Here is a 15,889-nt window from a genome sequence, read left to right on the forward strand (position 1 = left end):
CACTCCCCTGGCTCCAGCTTAGAATAGTGAATACTAGGACTTGGGGAGGAGAAGGAGAGTGATGGGGATATGAAGACGACCCTGAGGTGGGGATGCCGCCCAGAGCACCAGCGATCCCAGAACAGGCACAGCTGACACATCGGTGACCTTTTCCCTACATTTGGCTATTTTTAGCTGTAATGCCACCATCCTCACGAGACTCTCTGGGGCCCCCCAGGCTCCCAGACCTTTGAGCAACCTTCACGGCGCAGAAACCCAGCCCCGCCCTGCAATTCCCACCGCGGAAGGCGGGTGGTCTGGTTCCCGCCCCACGTTTTTCCGGACCCCGATTTGGGAGTAGGTGTCAGGTTCCTGGTGAGGGCGGGGCGGGGGTGGCTAGGCCTGAAGGACGTGGGGACACGGGCCAGAGTGGCTGGCCCCACGCGCGGACAGGAGCGAACCTGAGCTGTGAGTAGGGGCCGGCGCAGGGCGGCCCGCGGGGGTCTGGGCCCCCAGCCCTGCACAGGGGCGAGGATGGCGCTGGGGCCCGCGCGGTCGGGCGGGGAAGGGCGGGTGCCTGAACCCTGCCTCTGTCCAGGCCAGTCCGCTTCCAGGGGCGCTTCTCTTCCCCGCCCGCGCCCTCGCTGACGCCCCCCACTCCAGGCTGCACTTCACCGTCCTTCGGGTTCCTGCAGCTTTCAAGGCCCAAACCCCCTGCGCCACAGTGGCTGTGCCCACCCGGAAGGCTGGCGCGAGGATTTGGCGGCGGTTGGCCTGGCGGGGGGCGCGGGCCGGGGGCAGCCGCTAGTCGCGGGGTGGGGGGTGCGAGGGGTCGCGGACTGGCTGGGGGCTTCTCGGCGCAGCTGGCGCGGGGCCGGCCTAAGCGCGCCCGCGCACCCACCTGCCCCCGTCCTAGGTGCCGACCAACCCCCAGGATGGCGGAAGCGCACCAGGCCGTGGCCTTCCAGTTCACGGTGACCCCAGAGGGGGTCGACTTCCGGCTCAGTCGGGAGGCCCTGAAACATGTCTACCTGTCTGGGATCAACTCCTGGAAGAAACGCCTGATCCGCATCAAGGTGCGCACAGGTGCTTCTCCCAGCAGGTGCAGAACGGAGCTCTCACAGCGGGGGCAGAGGCCGGCTGTCGGCTGTTAACCGCTTTGTTAGGGTCCCTCACTGCCTCCTTGGCTGGCAGTTCCGCCCGGTACAGGTTCTGGAAGTGCAGACGCCAGAGGGGTGCACAGGATGTGGTCCGACACAGGGAGCTGTGGGTGTGGAGGAGGAAGGAGCACAGCAGGGCATCAGGAGAGAACGCCGTCCAGGCCAAGACCAGGAGCCGGTTTCCAAGACTTCACAGGCAGGCTAACCTCACGCCCTCCGGCTCCATAAGGGCGCCTGTTTCTGCCCGCAGAATGGCATCCTCAGGGGCGTGTACCCTGGCAGCCCCACCAGCTGGCTGGTCGTCGTCATGGCAACAGTGGGTTCCTCCTTCTGCAACGTGGACGTCTCCTTGGGGCTGGTCGGTTGCATCCAGAGATGCCTCCCTCAGGGGTAAGGAGTGAAACTGGAAGAGCACAGGTGTCACCAGGGAGGGCTGGGCCCAGCTCCCAAGCCTGAGGTTCTGAGCTGGGCAGATACAGGACAATAGCCATTGGCAGTCACAGGGCAGCCCTCCCCTATGACAACCATTGTCTTAGTCCTATATCAACTCTTATTTGTTGCAGTCAGACATGAGTGTGCCCAGGGAGGTTCTTCCTCTTGATGTCTCCCCTGAGACAGTTCACAGCCACCCGAGGCTGGCCTCAGGAGGACCCCCTGCAGCCTTTGCCCCCTCTCCAGTAGGTGTGGCCCCTACCAGACCCCGCAGACCCGGGCACTTCTCAGCATGGCCATCTTCTCCACGGGCGTCTGGGTGACGGGCATCTTCTTCTTCCGCCAAACCCTGAAGCTGCTTCTCTCCTACCATGGGTGGATGTTTGAGATGCATGGCAAGACCAGCAACTTGACCAGGATCTGGGCTGTGAGCAGCAGTCAGTGGAGGGGTTCAGGCACCTGGGTTGAGACGCTTTGGGCTCCTTTAGGGTTCTGAGCTAGAAGGGAGAGGCAGACAGGGCACTGGTGCCTGTTGTGTGGTTTGTCCTGGAGGGGCTGGGATGGTTCTGAGGGTATCAGGGAGTTGCTGGTTGGTTTCCGTTCTTGCCACTGGCTCCCACCCCAGCACTCTGCTCTGTACCCCCAGATGTGTGTCCGCCTTCTATCCAGCCGGCACCCCATGCTCTACAGCTTCCAGACATCTCTGCCCAAGCTTCCTGTGCCCAGGGTGTCAGCCACAATTCAGCGGGTGAGGGCCTCGCTTGGGCATCCCAGTGGGCAGGGGAGGCTGGATTCAGGATATGTTTCCAAATATAAGGTTCTGTGCAAAGAGTGGCCTTAAGGGCTTGAGAATAATGGGGCCGGGTGAGGAGGAAGAGGTGGGAAGAGGATTAAGATAGAGGCAGCCCTCGCCATCTGACCCCACGGTGATGATAACTGGCTGGACAGTACCTAGAGTCTGTGCGCCCCTTGTTGGATGATGAGGAATATTACCGCATGGAGATGCTGGCCAAAGAATTCCAGAACAAGACTGCCCCCAGGCTGCAGAAATACCTGGTGCTCAAGTCATGGTGGGCGAGTAACTATGTAAGTTTGTGCCCCGGGCTCACTGTCACCTGCCATGTGTCCTGGCTGCCCCTGCCCCAGCTCTAACCTTCCACCTGCCCACAGGTGAGTGACTGGTGGGAAGAGTACATCTACCTTCGAGGCAGGAGCCCTCTCATGGTGAACAGCAACTACTATGTCATGGTATGAACTGGAGCCCCCAGGCCCCCGCACCTCCTCGCTCTGTCCCAGCTCCAAGGCAGAGGACCTGGAGGATAGCCCGGAGCTCTGGTAGCAGCTTCCGTGGGCAAGTGGGGGTTATGGAGTGAGGCCTGAGGGAAAGGGCAGAGGGAGAGGAGATCCTAGAAGAGTCCAGAAGCAGCTTTGGGGCAGTGGAGATCCTGAGGATGAGGAGAGTGGTGACCCCCAGCCTGCCACCGCCTCTCTCAGAGTCCCAGGGTCACTGCCCCTACCCAGCTCAGGCTGTCACCTCTTTCCTTGGTTTCCTCACTGGCCTCCTGGCCATGGGTTCCCAGCTGCCCTGACACCATAACCGGGAAGTTGTCTAGAACACGTCTTGCTTTGTGTCCCTCTGCAGAGCCGGGCAGCAGAATGAAGGCCAGGCTGCTGCTTTTAGAGCTCAGGAGGTCACAGTCTGCCTCTGCCCCATGTAACTGGCCCTTCTGAGTCTCTGGGTCTCCCAGCCACCCGGGCTGTATGGCACGCCTCTTCTCTCCTTTCCCACTGTCCAAAGCACACTTGACTTGCCAGAGTCTATCAGAATTCTCCTCCATAAGCTGTCCTTCCAGGAACTTACACACAACTTGTCCATACCAGAGGTTTTAAACTGCTTTTTAGCGGTAGAACCCCTTTATCAAAGCAAAATAAGTAGAATACAAGCACATAAAACAGGTTATAAAAAGGCAGCTCAGGCCGGATGCAGTGGCTCACTCCTGTAATCCCAGCACTTTGGGAGGCCGAGGCAGGTGGATCACGAGGTCAGGGGATCGAGACCATCCTAACACAGCGAAACCCCGTCTCTACTAAAAATACAAAAAATTAGCTGGGCATGGTGGTGGGCGCCTGTAGTCCCAGCTACTTGGGAGACTGAGGCAGGAGAATGGCATGAACCCGGGAGGCGGAGCTTGCAGTGAGGTGAGATCGTGCCACTGCACTCCAGCCTGGGCGACAGAGCGAGACTCTGTCTCAAAAAAAAAAACCAATAAATAAAAATTTAAAAATAAATATAGGCCAGGCGCGGTGGCTCACGCCTGTAATCCCAGCACTTTGGGAGGCCGAGACGGGCAGATCACGAGGTCAGGAGATCGAGACCATCCTGGCTAACACGGTGAAACCCCGTCTCTACTAAAAATACAAAAAATTAGCTGGGCATGGTGGTGGGTGCCTGTAGTCCCAGCTACTTGGGAGACTGAGGCAGGAGAATGGCGTGAACCCGGGAGGTGGAGCTTGCAGTGAGGTGAGATTGTGCCCCTGCACTCCAGCCTGGGCAACAGAGCGAGACTCCGTCTCAAAAAAATAAAATAAATAAAAATAAATAAATAAATAAATAAATAAATAAATAAATAAATAAAAAGGCAGCTCAGAGTCAGGCATGGTGGTGCATGACTCTAATCCCTGCAACTCAGGAGGCTGAGGCAGGAGGATGACTTAGGGCCAGAAATTTGAGGCTGCAGTGAGCCATGCTTGCCCCACTGCACTCCAGCCTGGGTGACAGAGCAAGAATCTAACTCTAAAAAATAAAGAATTGAAAAAGCAGCCCCAGCTGAAGCTGGAGCAGAGGGTTACTGTGACCAGCTGTGCATTTCTGGAGGCTCACCCTGGCAGCATGTGCAGGACGGACTGGAGGAGGGAGACAGAACACCTCAGGCCCCCAAATAGACTGGTCCTTGGGTCAGCAAGACCCAGGTGACACCCACACAGAGGCCCCCACCCCGCAGGCTCTGCTTTCTCTGTAGGACCTTGTGCTCATCAAGAATACAGACGTGCAGGCAGCCCGCCTGGGAAACATCATCCATGCCATGATCATGTATCGCCGTAAACTGGACCGTGAAGAAATCAAGCCTGTGAGTTGTGTCAGGGTTGAAGGTGGGATGGGAGAGGAGACCTAAGTCTGAGCCATGCTGGGCCTTCCCCCAGGTGATGGCACTAGGCATAGTGCCCATGTGCTCCTATCAGATGGAGAGGATGTTCAACACCACTCGGGTCCCGGGCAAGGAGACAGGTAACTGAGCCCTCCCTGCTCCCTGTGGGCCACTGGCTGGCTCGCTGCCCTCCTGCCTGCTCATCACCAAGCGTCCCCAGTGTCTCAGGGTCCTGAAACTGTGAATAGTAGTCAATTGTGACAGATACTAGACATCTGTTATTTACAGGCATGATGCTGGTTCAGGGACCCCATGGGGCCCAGAGCAGAGCCCCCGCACCTCCGGGGCTCACTGTGCGTGGTGAAGGGAATCCTGCTGCAGCCCAAAGCTTAGGACAGGCCGGGCACCACCATGGAGCCAGCAGAGGAGGGGAGAGGCGCACCCAGGGGTCTGGCAGAGGCAGCAGCCTTCCCTGCTTCTGACACTGTATCCTTAGGCGGTTTGCACAATCTCCTAGTGCGTTTCCTCTTCTGTGAAATACTTCATAGGATTGTTGTTGGTGTTATATGGGAGGTAGCGGAAGCACCAGCACAGGGCCTGGTTTAGGACACTCGGATCCCATCCAGGGGGCAGGAAGGCCCAGGCAGAGGCTGAGCAAAGCAGGGTCTCCAGGGACACCCAGTGCATGGGAGGTGGGCCCTTCCCAGGATGTAGCCGGGGTCCTGCCTCAGCTTGCCTGTGGCCTCTGTCACAGATGTGCTGCAGCACCTCTCAGACAGCCGGCACGTGGCTGTCTACCACAAGGGACGCTTCTTCAAGCTGTGGCTCTATGAGGGCTCCCGTCTGCTCAAGCCTCAGGATCTGGAGATGCAGTTCCAGAGGATCCTGGACGACCCCTCCCCACCTCAGCCTGGGGAGGAGAAGCTGGCAGCCCTCACTGCAGGAGGAAGGTATCAGGCTGTGGGGAGGGACTGTCCTCAGCTTGAGGTTCAGGGCTCCATGAGAAGAGGAGCATGGCCCTGACTGCCACCCTGGAACTGGAGGCTGGAGGCACAACTAGGGGAGGGGCACTGGTGGTAATGGCCGCAGGACAGCCAGCATAACCTCCCTCTGACGGGTGGCAGCTAGGTGAGAATGTGCAGAGGGTGGGGACACCCTCCGAAACAGCCTGGCACCCCCACCTCCAGGCCCAGCCTGGCACACACCCCCCCACCTCCAGGCCCAGCCTGGCACACACCCCCCCACCTCCAGGCCCAGCCTGGCACACACACCCCCACCTCCAGGCCCAGCCTGGCATACACACCCACACCTCCAGGCCCAGCCTGGCACAAACCCCCCCACCTCCAGGCCCAGCCTGGCACGTACCCCCCACCTCCAGGCCCAGCCTGGCACGTACCCCCCACCTCCAGGCCCAGCCTGGCACGTACCCCCCACCTCCAGGCCCAGCCTGGCACACACGCCCCCACCTCTAGGCCTAGCCTGGCACCCCCCACCTCCAGGCCCAGGCTGGCACGTACCCCCCACCTCCAGGCCTGGGAATCCTGCTGCAGCCCAAAGCTTAGGACAGGCCAGGCGCCACCATGGAGCCAGCAGAGGAGGGGAGAGGCGTACCCAGGGGTCTGGCAGAGGCAGCAGCCTTCCGTGCCACCTCCAGGCCCAGCCTGGCACACACACCCCCACCTCCAGGCCTAGTCTGGCACCCCCCCACCTCCAGGCCCAGTCTAGCACATACCCCCCCATCTCCTGGTACTCCCCAGTCTCCAGGTCCAGCCTGGCACCCCACCCCCATCTCCAGGTCCAGCCAGGCCCTCGGAGGCACCCTCATCCCAAGTCCATGTGCCCACTGCTTACCCTGCCCCGTGCTGCAGGGTGGAGTGGGCGCAGGCACGCCAGGCCTTCTTTAGCTCTGGAAAGAACAAGGCTGCCTTGGAGGCCATCGAGCGTGCCGCTTTCTTCGTGGCCCTGGATGAGGAGTCCTACCGCTATGACCCCGAAGACGAGGCCAGCCTCAGCCTCTATGGCAAGGCCCTGCTACATGGCAACTGCTACAACAGGTGCGGCTGCCCCCGCCCCACAGGTCACAGCTTAGGGTTAAAGGTTAGGGTTATGGTTAGAGGATTGAAGATAAAAGGTAGGTTGTGAGCTGGGTGCGGTGGCACACACCTGTGATCCTAGCAATTTGGGAGGCCGAGGCAGGTGGATCACTTGAGCACAGGAGCTCAAGACCAGCCTGGGCAATGTAGCAAGACCCTTTCTTAAAAGTAGTTAGGATTGTGATTAGTGGTTAGGTAGGGATAGTGGTTAGGATTAAAGGTTAGGGTTTGGGTTAGAGAGTAGGGTTAGAAGCCGGGCGTGTGGCAGGCACCTGTAATCCCAGCTAGTCAGGAGGCTGAGGCAGGAGAATCCCTTGAACCCGGGTGGTTACAGGGAGTCAAGATTACACCACTGCACTCCAGCCTGGGCAACAGAGCAAGACCCCATCTCAATTAAAAAAAGAGAGAGAGAGAGAAGAGAGAATAGGGTTGGTGTTAGGGTTAGTGTTAGGGTAACATCCGAGTTAGGGTTAAAGGTTGGGGTTGCAGGTCAGGCTTCTCTGGACATTCCCAGCTTTGGTTCTTCATGTGTCTACTCTCCCCGCAGGTGGTTTGACAAATCCTTCACTCTTATTTCCTTCAAGAATGGCCAGCTGGGTCTCAATGCAGAGCATGCGTGGGCAGATGCTCCCATCATTGGGCACCTCTGGGAGGTAATAGCCTTGCAGAGGGAACCTGCAGGGCAGGCTGGAGGGGATGAGGCCGGCCTCTCAGCCTCATCCTCTCCCTGCAGTTTGTCCTGGGCACAGACAGCTTCCACCTGGGCTACACGGAGACTGGGCACTGCCTGGGCAAACCGAACCCTGCGCTCCCACCTCCTACGCGGCTGCAGTGGGACATTCCAAAACAGGTGGGTTGGAAGCTCCCAGAGCAGGTGTGAGACCACAAAGCAGCAGGCGGGTACAACCCCAACAAGGCCTGAGTCCCCCTCCTCCTCCTCCTCCCCTGCTGGCCCCACCGCCTGACTCAGCCCTCGGGAAGGCACAGGGCACATCTCAGGATACCCGTAGAGTCCAAACTGGCTTCAGGGAGGACAGAGACCACCCACTGCCCCTGGGGCCATCTGTGTTTAGAGAAGGCCATGAGATGGGGGCGGCACTCACAGGCCCCTGGAGCATTTTCAGCACTTCCCTCTTCCCCACAAAGCTCAGCCCAGCCTCTGGGGGCTGATTCTCCCTCAGATTGTCTTTTGCATACCCTCCTCCTGAAGATGTCTTGGCCAGCTGTGCCCTTCCTCCACCAGCTAAATGTCATGCCTCCTAGACGTGACCCAGAGTCCTGCTTGGAGAGCCCTGCCCTCAGCTGACCCTTCCCATGTCTTGGCCGGCTGTGCCCTTCTTCCACCAGCTAAACTTCATGCCTCCTGGATGTGATCCAGAGTCCTGCTTGGAGAGCCCTGCCTGCAGCTGACCCTTCCCATGTCTTGGCAGTGCCAGGCGGTCATCGAGAGTTCCTACCAGGTGGCCAAGGCGCTGGCAGACGATGTGGAGCTGTACTGCTTCCAGTTCCTGCCCTTTGGCAAAGGCCTCATCAAGAAGTGCCGGACCAGCCCCGACGCCTTTGTGCAGATTGCACTGCAGCTGGCGCACTTCCGGGTAGGGCCCCACTCCCGCTGCTGAGAGGGCAGGGCGGTGCCAGGGTCTGCCTGCCAGATTCACCCCTCTGTATATCCCAGGACAGGGCGCACTGCAGCTGGCGCACTTCCGGGTAGGGCCCCACCTCCCGCTGCTGAGAGGGCAGGGCGGTGCCAGGGTCTGCCTGCCAGATTCACCCCTCTGTATATCCCAGGACAGGGGTAAGTTCTGCCTGACTTATGAGGCCTCAATGACCAGAATGTTCCGGGAGGGACGGACGGAGACTGTGCGTTCCTGTACCAGTGAGTCCACAGCCTTTGTGCAGGCTATGGTGGAGAAGTCCCACGCGGTGAGTGTCCTCTGCCCCGCATGGGGGCCACGGTCGTCTGCCTCCTGTCTACCTGGAGGGTCAGGGCTACTCTTCACCCCTTTACTTCTGCCCCACAGAAAGCAGACCTGCGAGATCTGTTCCAGAAAGCTGCTAAGAAGCACCAGAATATGTACCGCCTGGCCATGACCGGGGCAGGGATCGACAGGCACCTCTTCTGCCTTTACTTGGTCTCCAAGTACCTGGGAGTCAGCTCTCCTTTCCTCGCTGAGGTCAGCACCGTTGTTGGGTGTGTCCTTTGTCCCACTGCCCTCCTACACCCAGGGCTTGGGCCATCTCATGAGGGAGCACGGCCTGTGTTCTGTCTGGCTGGCTCCCCTGAAGCTCCCTGGAGGGCTGGGCCAGCTTTCCTGCCCACACCCCAGCTGGGCCTGCGGTCCTGGGCCCAGCGGGAGCAACATCCTCTTCGTGTCGTTGGTGTTCTTGTGACAGGGAACAGACAAACGTATGATCTGTCAGGTGGTGACAGCACTACTGAGACTAGTGAGGCTGTGGCGGGGAGAGGCAGAGCAGAGTGGGGGCCGGGCAGCTCACACAAGCCTTATGTGGCATGTGCAAAGGGGACCACGGGGTGGTGGCCAGGGAGCTCCTGCACCCTCAGCAGAACCGTGCCTGGCTCAGAGTACGTCGCAGACACCACCTGTCGGACAGGTGCTTTGGGCGTGTGGCATCTGACCGGCTGCGGCCTCCATTGCAGGTGCTCTCGGAACCCTGGCGTCTCTCCACCAGCCAGATCCCCCAATCCCAGATCCGCATGTTTGACCCAGAGCAGCACCCCAATCACCTGGGTGCTGGAGGTGGCTTTGGCCCTGTGAGTGCCCCTGAAGGGGGTGGGTGGGCAACACCAGGGCCCTGAGGGTTTCAGTGGCGAGTGCAGGCCCTGAGGTCAGACCAGAGGCAGGAGCACCTTGCTTAGAGCCTTGCTTAGAGGAGAGCATAACCCCAGACCTGCACAGAAGCAGAATGTTAGCTGTGGACTCAGGCAGCCAGGTGCCTGCGACCCACCCATCCCAAATACCTCCCTGCTGGAGCATGACGGTGCCTGGGGCTGTTTCCAGGGTACTGAGCAGTGCACTGGGTGCTTCTGAAGTCTGCTTATCCAAGAGAGTGCAGCTGTCTCCCACAGAAGCCTTCTCGTGGGCTAGTTTGTCAGAAGGCTAGAGAACCCTCTGGAGAGAGGCAGCGTGATCTAGAGTATAGGCCCCCTGAGGGAAACTGGGGGGTCCTAGATCCCTTGGTGGGGTCTGGGCAGCATTCTTTGGTTTTCACGGTTTCCTGGGGGTGGTCCTCAGGAAAAATGCAGTGTCTAGGGCTGGGGCCCGTTCCTGCAACTCTTGTGGGAAGAACAAGTTCCACATCAGCTTGGTTTTCGGATCTTCAGGGTTTGAGTTCTGCCCTTCTCCTTCACCCTTCGTGTTGCCCTTAGGTAGCAGATGATGGCTATGGAGTTTCCTACATGATCGCGGGTGAGAACACGATCTTCTTCCACATCTCCAGCAAGTTCTCAAGCTCAGAGACGGTGAGTCGGCCGGGCGCGGTGGCTCAAGCCTGTAATCCCAGCACTTTGGGAGGCCGAGACGGGCGGACCACGAGGTCAGGAGATCGAAACCATCCTGGCTAACACGGTGAAACCCCGTCTCTATTAAGAAATACAAAAAACTAGCCGGGCGAGGTGGCGGGCGCCTGTAGTCCCAGCTACTCGGGAGGCTGAGGCCGGAGAATGGCGTGAACCCGGGAGGCGGAGCTTGCAGTGAGCTGAGATCCGGCCACTGCACTCCAGCCTGGGCGACAGAGCGAGACTCCGTCTCAAAAAAAAAAAAAAAAAAGAGACAGTGAGTCTTCGGCCCCAGCTCAGGCCTGAGGAAGGGTGCCACCTGGGGCTGCCCAGGAACACAGGTGTCTTTGGCCGGGGAGGCGTCCTTGCTTGTGGGGACAGTGGGGTGGGTGCATATATGACGGTGCATCTGAGCTCTTGGCTCCCACAGAATGCCCAGCGCTTTGGAAACCACATCCGCCAAGCCCTGCTGGACCTCGCTGATCTTTTCCAAGTGCCCAAGACCGACAGCTGAAGGTTGGAGAAATACCAGTCACCCTTTCATCCCCACACTGTGGAGGAAAGGACCTGTGGCGGCTCACAGGCATGAGGGGTGGCCATGCACAGGTGCCCAGGCTCCAAGGACAGCTCTGGCAGCAGGTCCTCACTGGGCAGACGCTGCTCCCCGAGGGCCCGGTTGGTGGAGGTGGGGTTGGAGCAGGAAGGGAATTTTGATTTTTTTTTTCTTGATAGATACTAATAAAAATAAGGCTGTGTAATTTTCTCTCAGCCCTTAGGTACCTGTGTTTTGTTTGGGAACTAGGAGGCCCTCCCCCTCCCCCAGCTCAGACCACAGAGGTGGCAAGAGAAGGGCTGAAGCTGGAAGACTGTTCATGAGGGACTTGTGTGACCTGCTTTGAAATGTGTGACTCTGCTGAGTGACGTAGGCTCTGAGATAGCTGTCCATGCCCACGTGTTTGCTTGGAATAAATTCTTGCTTCAGAACCTTCACCTGTTCCCTGGGGCCATTTCTGTTTGTCTGTCTGCTGGAGAGTGAGCCCACCTCCTCCCATGCAGGGACATGTGTGAGGCACCCCTCTTGGCTGAGGCACAACCCTGCAGGGGCCCCGCAGCTGCTTCTCACCATGGAAAGGGGCTGCAGGCCCAGGCCTGAAGTCTTGGGGTGTCTGTGAGAGGGCACACAGGATGGTCTGTAGCAGCAGATGCTCCTTCATCGAGATTGGCTTGGCTACTAAAATCATCTTAAGAGTAAATGCAAAATAATTTTTCTTTTTTTTTGAGACGGAGTTTTGCTGTTGTCACCCAGGCCGGAGTGCAGCGGCACGATCTCAACTCACTACAACCTCTGCCTCCGGTTCAAGTGATTGGCGTGCCTCAGCTTCCTGAGTAGCTGGGATTACAGGCACCGGCCACGATGCCTGGCTAGTTTTTTGTATTTTTAGTAGAGACGGGGTTTCATCATGTTGGCCAGGCTGGTGTCGAACTCCTGACCTCAGATGATCCACCTGCCTCGGCCTCCCAACATGCAGGGATTACAGGCGTGAGCCGCCGCGCCCGGCCATAAAAAATAATTTTTCCGAAAAGTATAAGTAGGCCCTCGATTACTGCTGCGTGCTTGACTGAATCTAGATCTTAGGTGCTAAGAACCCAGAAGTGAATGTGGTTCAGTTAGATTCAGTTCTGGGCCTTCATTTAGGAACCAGTGTCTTCATCTGTTTTTAGTTTTTTTCTTTTTTTTTTTCCATGAGATGGGGTCTCACTGTGTCGCCCAGGCTGGTCTCAAACTCCTGAGCTTACGTGATCCTCCCACCTCAACTTTCCAAAGTGCTAGGATTTCAGGCGTGAGCCACCGTGCCCGGCCAGGGACCAGTGTCTGCTGGACACCCACCATAGACTTGGCCCTGTCCTGGGGATTCAGTGGTAAACAAGGTCCTATTCCTGCCCATGTCGAATTCACTGCTGGGTGAGGAGGTGTGGTCAGGGGACACAGCAGCTGGCAGGAAACCAGAGGCTTTTGGAATAATCCACTTACCAAGTGCAGGCCTGGGTTGCTTAATGAAGGGGATACATTCTGAGAAGTGCATTATTAGGCGATTTTGTTGTGCAAACATTCTAGAGTGCGTTTACACAAACATAGATGGTGCAGCCTGCTACAGACCTGGCCTCTACTGCACACCCTGTTGCTCCTCGGTTACACGCCATTACAGCATGTTACTGACTACTGTAGGCCACTGTAGTACAACGGGAAGTCTTTGTGTATCTAAACTTGTCTAAACATAGAAAAGATACAGTAAAAATGTTATATAAAAGATTAAAGGCCGGGCGCGGTGGCTCAAACCTGTAATCCCAGCACTTTGGGAGGCCGAGGCGGGTGGATCACGAGGTCAGGAGATTGAGACCACCCTGGCTAACATGGTGAAACTGTCTCTACTAAAAATACAAAAAACTAGCCGGGCGTGGTGGCGGGCGCCTGTAGTCCCAGCTACTCGGAGGCTGAGGCAGGAGAATGGCGTGAACCCGGGAGGCGGAGCTTGCAGTGAGCTGAGATCCGGCCACTGCACTCCAGCCTGGGTGACACAGCGAGACTCCGTCTCAAAAAAAAAAAAAAAAAAAAAAGATTAAAAATGGTACCCTTATGGCCGGGCACTTTGGGAGGCCGAGGCAGGTGGATCACGAGGTCAGGAGATCGAGACCATCCTAACACGGTGAAACCCCGTCTCTACAAAAAATACAAAAAATTAGCTGGGCATGGTGTCGGGCGCCTGTAGTCCCAGTTACTTGGGAGACTGAGGCAGGAGAATGGCGTGAACCCAGGAGGCGGAGCTTGCAGTGAGGCGAGATCGTGCCACTGCACTCCAGCCTGGGCAACAGAGTGAGACTCTGTCTCAAAAAAAAAAAGCAATAAATAGCCGGGCGCGGTGGCTCACGCCTGTAATCCCAGCACTTTGGGAGGCCGAGGCGGGCGGATCACAAAGTCAGGAGATCGAGACCACGGTGAAACCCCATCTCTACTAAAAATACAAAAAATTAGCCGGGCGCGGTTGCGGGCGCCTGTAGTCCCAGCTACTCGGGAGGCTGAGTCAGGAGAATGGCGGGAACCCGGGAGGCAGAGCTTGCAGTGAGCCGAGATCGCGCCACTGCACTCCAGCCTGGGCGATAGAGTGAGACTCCGTCTCAAAAAAAATAAAAATAAAAATAAAATAAATAAATAAATAAATAATTTAAAAATAAATATAGGCCAGGCGCGGTGGCTCACGCCCGTAATCCCAGCACTTTGGGAGGCCGAAACGGGCAGATCACGAGGTCAGGAGATCGAGACCATCCCGGCTAACACTGTGAAACCCCGTCTCTATTAAACAAAATACAAAAAATTAGCCGGGCGTGGTGGCGGGCGCTTGTAGTCCCAGCTACTCGGGAGGCTGAGGCAGGACAATCGCTTGAACCCGGAAGACAGAGGTTGCAGTGAACTGAGATGGCACCACTGTACTCCAGCCTGGCAGAGCGAGACTCCATCTCAAAAAAAAAAAAAAAATACACCTCTGCCCTAAAAATGTTACATTCCATATCAGAGCGTTCTTCAGCTTCCAAAAGTATTTCCAGAGACCTCTACCTGTTCGGGTGCCAGTAAGCCTCCCCTGAGAAAGTGCCTGCATTTTGGTAGGCTTCTGGGGATATCAGCTCACCCCCTCCTGAGATAGCAGTGAACAGAGTTTCCAACAAGCTAGCTTTTAATTAACATCAAAATTCTGCATTAAAGTTCTTTTATCTGATTTGTTCTGGCTTAAAATAGTGAGATGAGGAACAACAGTGGTAAACCAGGGTATAAACCTCTGGTGTGGCCGGGTGCGGTGGCTCAAGCTTGTAATCCCAGCACTTTGGGAGGCCGAGACGGGCGGATCACGAGGTCAGGAGCTCGAGACCATCCTGGCTAACACGGTGAAACCCTGTCTCTACTAAAAAATACAAAAAATTAGCCGGGCGAGGTGGCGGGTGCCTGTAGTCCCAGCTACTCGGGAGGCTGAGGCAGAAGAATGGCGTAAACCCGAGAGGCGGAGCTTGCAGTGAGCTGAGATCCGGCCACTGCACTCCAGCCTGGGCGACAGAGTGAGACTCAAAAAAACAAACAAACAAACAAACAAAAACACCTCTGGTGACTGCTAGGCATGGTAGCTCACACCTGTATCACTGTACTTTGGGAGGTCTTGAGCCCAGGAGTTCAAGACCAGCCTGGGTAGCATAGTGAGACCCCATCTCTACAAACATTTTTTTAAAAACTTAGCCAGGTGTGGTGGCATTTGCCTCTGGCTCCAGCTACTCAGGAGGCTGAGTTGGGAGGATTACTTGAGCCTGAGAGATCGAGGCTGCCGTGAGCCATGATTGACCCACTGCATTCCAGCCTAGGTGACAGAGTGACACCCTGTCTTAAAAATAAATAAATAAACCTCTGGTGACAACCCACCAAACCCCAGTTAGTTCCCTCGTGTCCCATAGGTCTGCAGGTCTGCATTAATAAAAGCTAGCAGCCATAACATAAATCCTGAAACCTCATGGATCAACCCAATAGATGTTGGACTGTTGGTCAGATAAAATCCAGTTGGCTGAGATGAGAGCTCTGCTCCATACTGTTGAATCAAGGACCTTTGGTGACAGAGACCCTGCCTTCAGCAGGTAGTTCTCAAGCTGCCTTGAGCATCAACATCATAAGTACATGGGGAGAGAAAGGGCCACTTGTGGGAGGCTTTGATGGCCTCAACCTCAAAGTGATACACAGCATTTCCCTCCACACTCTTGGCCAAGACTTGTATTTCTTTTTTTTTGTTTTTGTTTTTTTTTTTTTGGTTTTTTTTTTGTTTTTTTTTTGTTTGAGACGGAGTCTCGCTCTGTCGCCCAGGCTGGAGTGCAGTGGCGCGATCTCGGCTCACTGCAAGCTCCGCCTCCTGGGTTTACGCCATTCTCCTGCCTCAGTCTCCCAAGTAACTGGGACTACAGGCGCCCGACACCATGCCCAGCTAATTTTTTGTATTTTTAGTAGAGACGGGGTTTCACCGTGGTCTCGATTTCCTGACCTTGTGATCCGCCCGCCTCGGCCTCCCAAAGTGCTGGGATTACAGGCGTGAGCCACCGCGCCCGGCAAGACTTGTATTCCAAGAGAACCTGAGAAGTAGAGTCTAGCTGTGTGTCCAGGGTGTAAGGGAAACATTTAGTGACAGTTGGTCTCAGATACACAAGGGCATGGAAAGACCAGCCTGACATCTTCCCGGGCTTCCCAAGAGCCCATGCCTTCATGGCCTGGAGTCTGCAGGGTAGCCCACCTCCAGCTCCTGAGCAGGGTATTCAAGAGCCCGCACATTCCAGCTCAACTGATCTTTCCTGAGTCTTCTCCGTCCCTTACCAAGAACCTTGAGCTCAGAACACAGTCGCCATTCCCCAAAGGAGGCAGCCTGAGCCACACCCTCACCTTTGCCCTAGATGGGCCTTCTGCCTGGAATCCTGTGCCCTTTCTCCTACTCTCCCGGAAGCTGTCTTCATTAGCCATCAGAATTATTCCTGATTCGGGCCGGG

The 15,889-nt window shown here is 56.8% G+C and overlaps 1 protein-coding gene across 17 annotated transcripts; it reads left to right on the top strand.

Moving 5' to 3' along the window:
- The first annotated feature begins 195 nt into the window (after positions 1 to 195).
- On the top strand, positions 196 to 11,317 carry CPT1B (carnitine palmitoyltransferase 1B). Of its 17 annotated transcripts, none has more exons than XM_045363320.2 (20): positions 196 to 336; positions 896 to 1,055; positions 1,390 to 1,529; positions 1,818 to 1,998; positions 2,218 to 2,319; positions 2,520 to 2,657; positions 2,742 to 2,819; positions 4,592 to 4,699; positions 4,773 to 4,857; positions 5,472 to 5,667; positions 6,586 to 6,771; positions 7,358 to 7,463; positions 7,544 to 7,660; positions 8,241 to 8,405; positions 8,599 to 8,733; positions 8,832 to 8,984; positions 9,470 to 9,583; positions 10,199 to 10,291; positions 10,758 to 10,843; positions 11,097 to 11,317. In XM_045363320.2, exons 2-19 carry the CDS (start codon positions 915 to 917, stop codon positions 10,839 to 10,841), a joined length of 2,322 nt encoding a protein of 773 aa, XP_045219255.1. In that variant the 5' UTR covers positions 196 to 336; positions 896 to 914; the 3' UTR covers positions 10,842 to 10,843; positions 11,097 to 11,317. The 17 variants fall into 17 exon arrangements, 10 of the variants coding, with proteins under 10 accessions (XP_045219255.1, XP_073859434.1, XP_073859435.1 ...); XM_074003333.1 differs by having other exon boundaries at positions 1,821 to 1,998; XR_012418508.1 differs by lacking the exon at positions 196 to 336 and adding an exon at positions 406 to 447 and having other exon boundaries at positions 8,158 to 8,405.
- Positions 11,318 to 15,889: the final 4,572 nt, after the last annotated feature.

This window comes from Macaca fascicularis, chromosome 10 (assembly GCF_037993035.2).
Source record: "Macaca fascicularis isolate 582-1 chromosome 10, T2T-MFA8v1.1".
Classification (NCBI taxonomy): domain Eukaryota; kingdom Metazoa; phylum Chordata; class Mammalia; order Primates; family Cercopithecidae; genus Macaca; species Macaca fascicularis.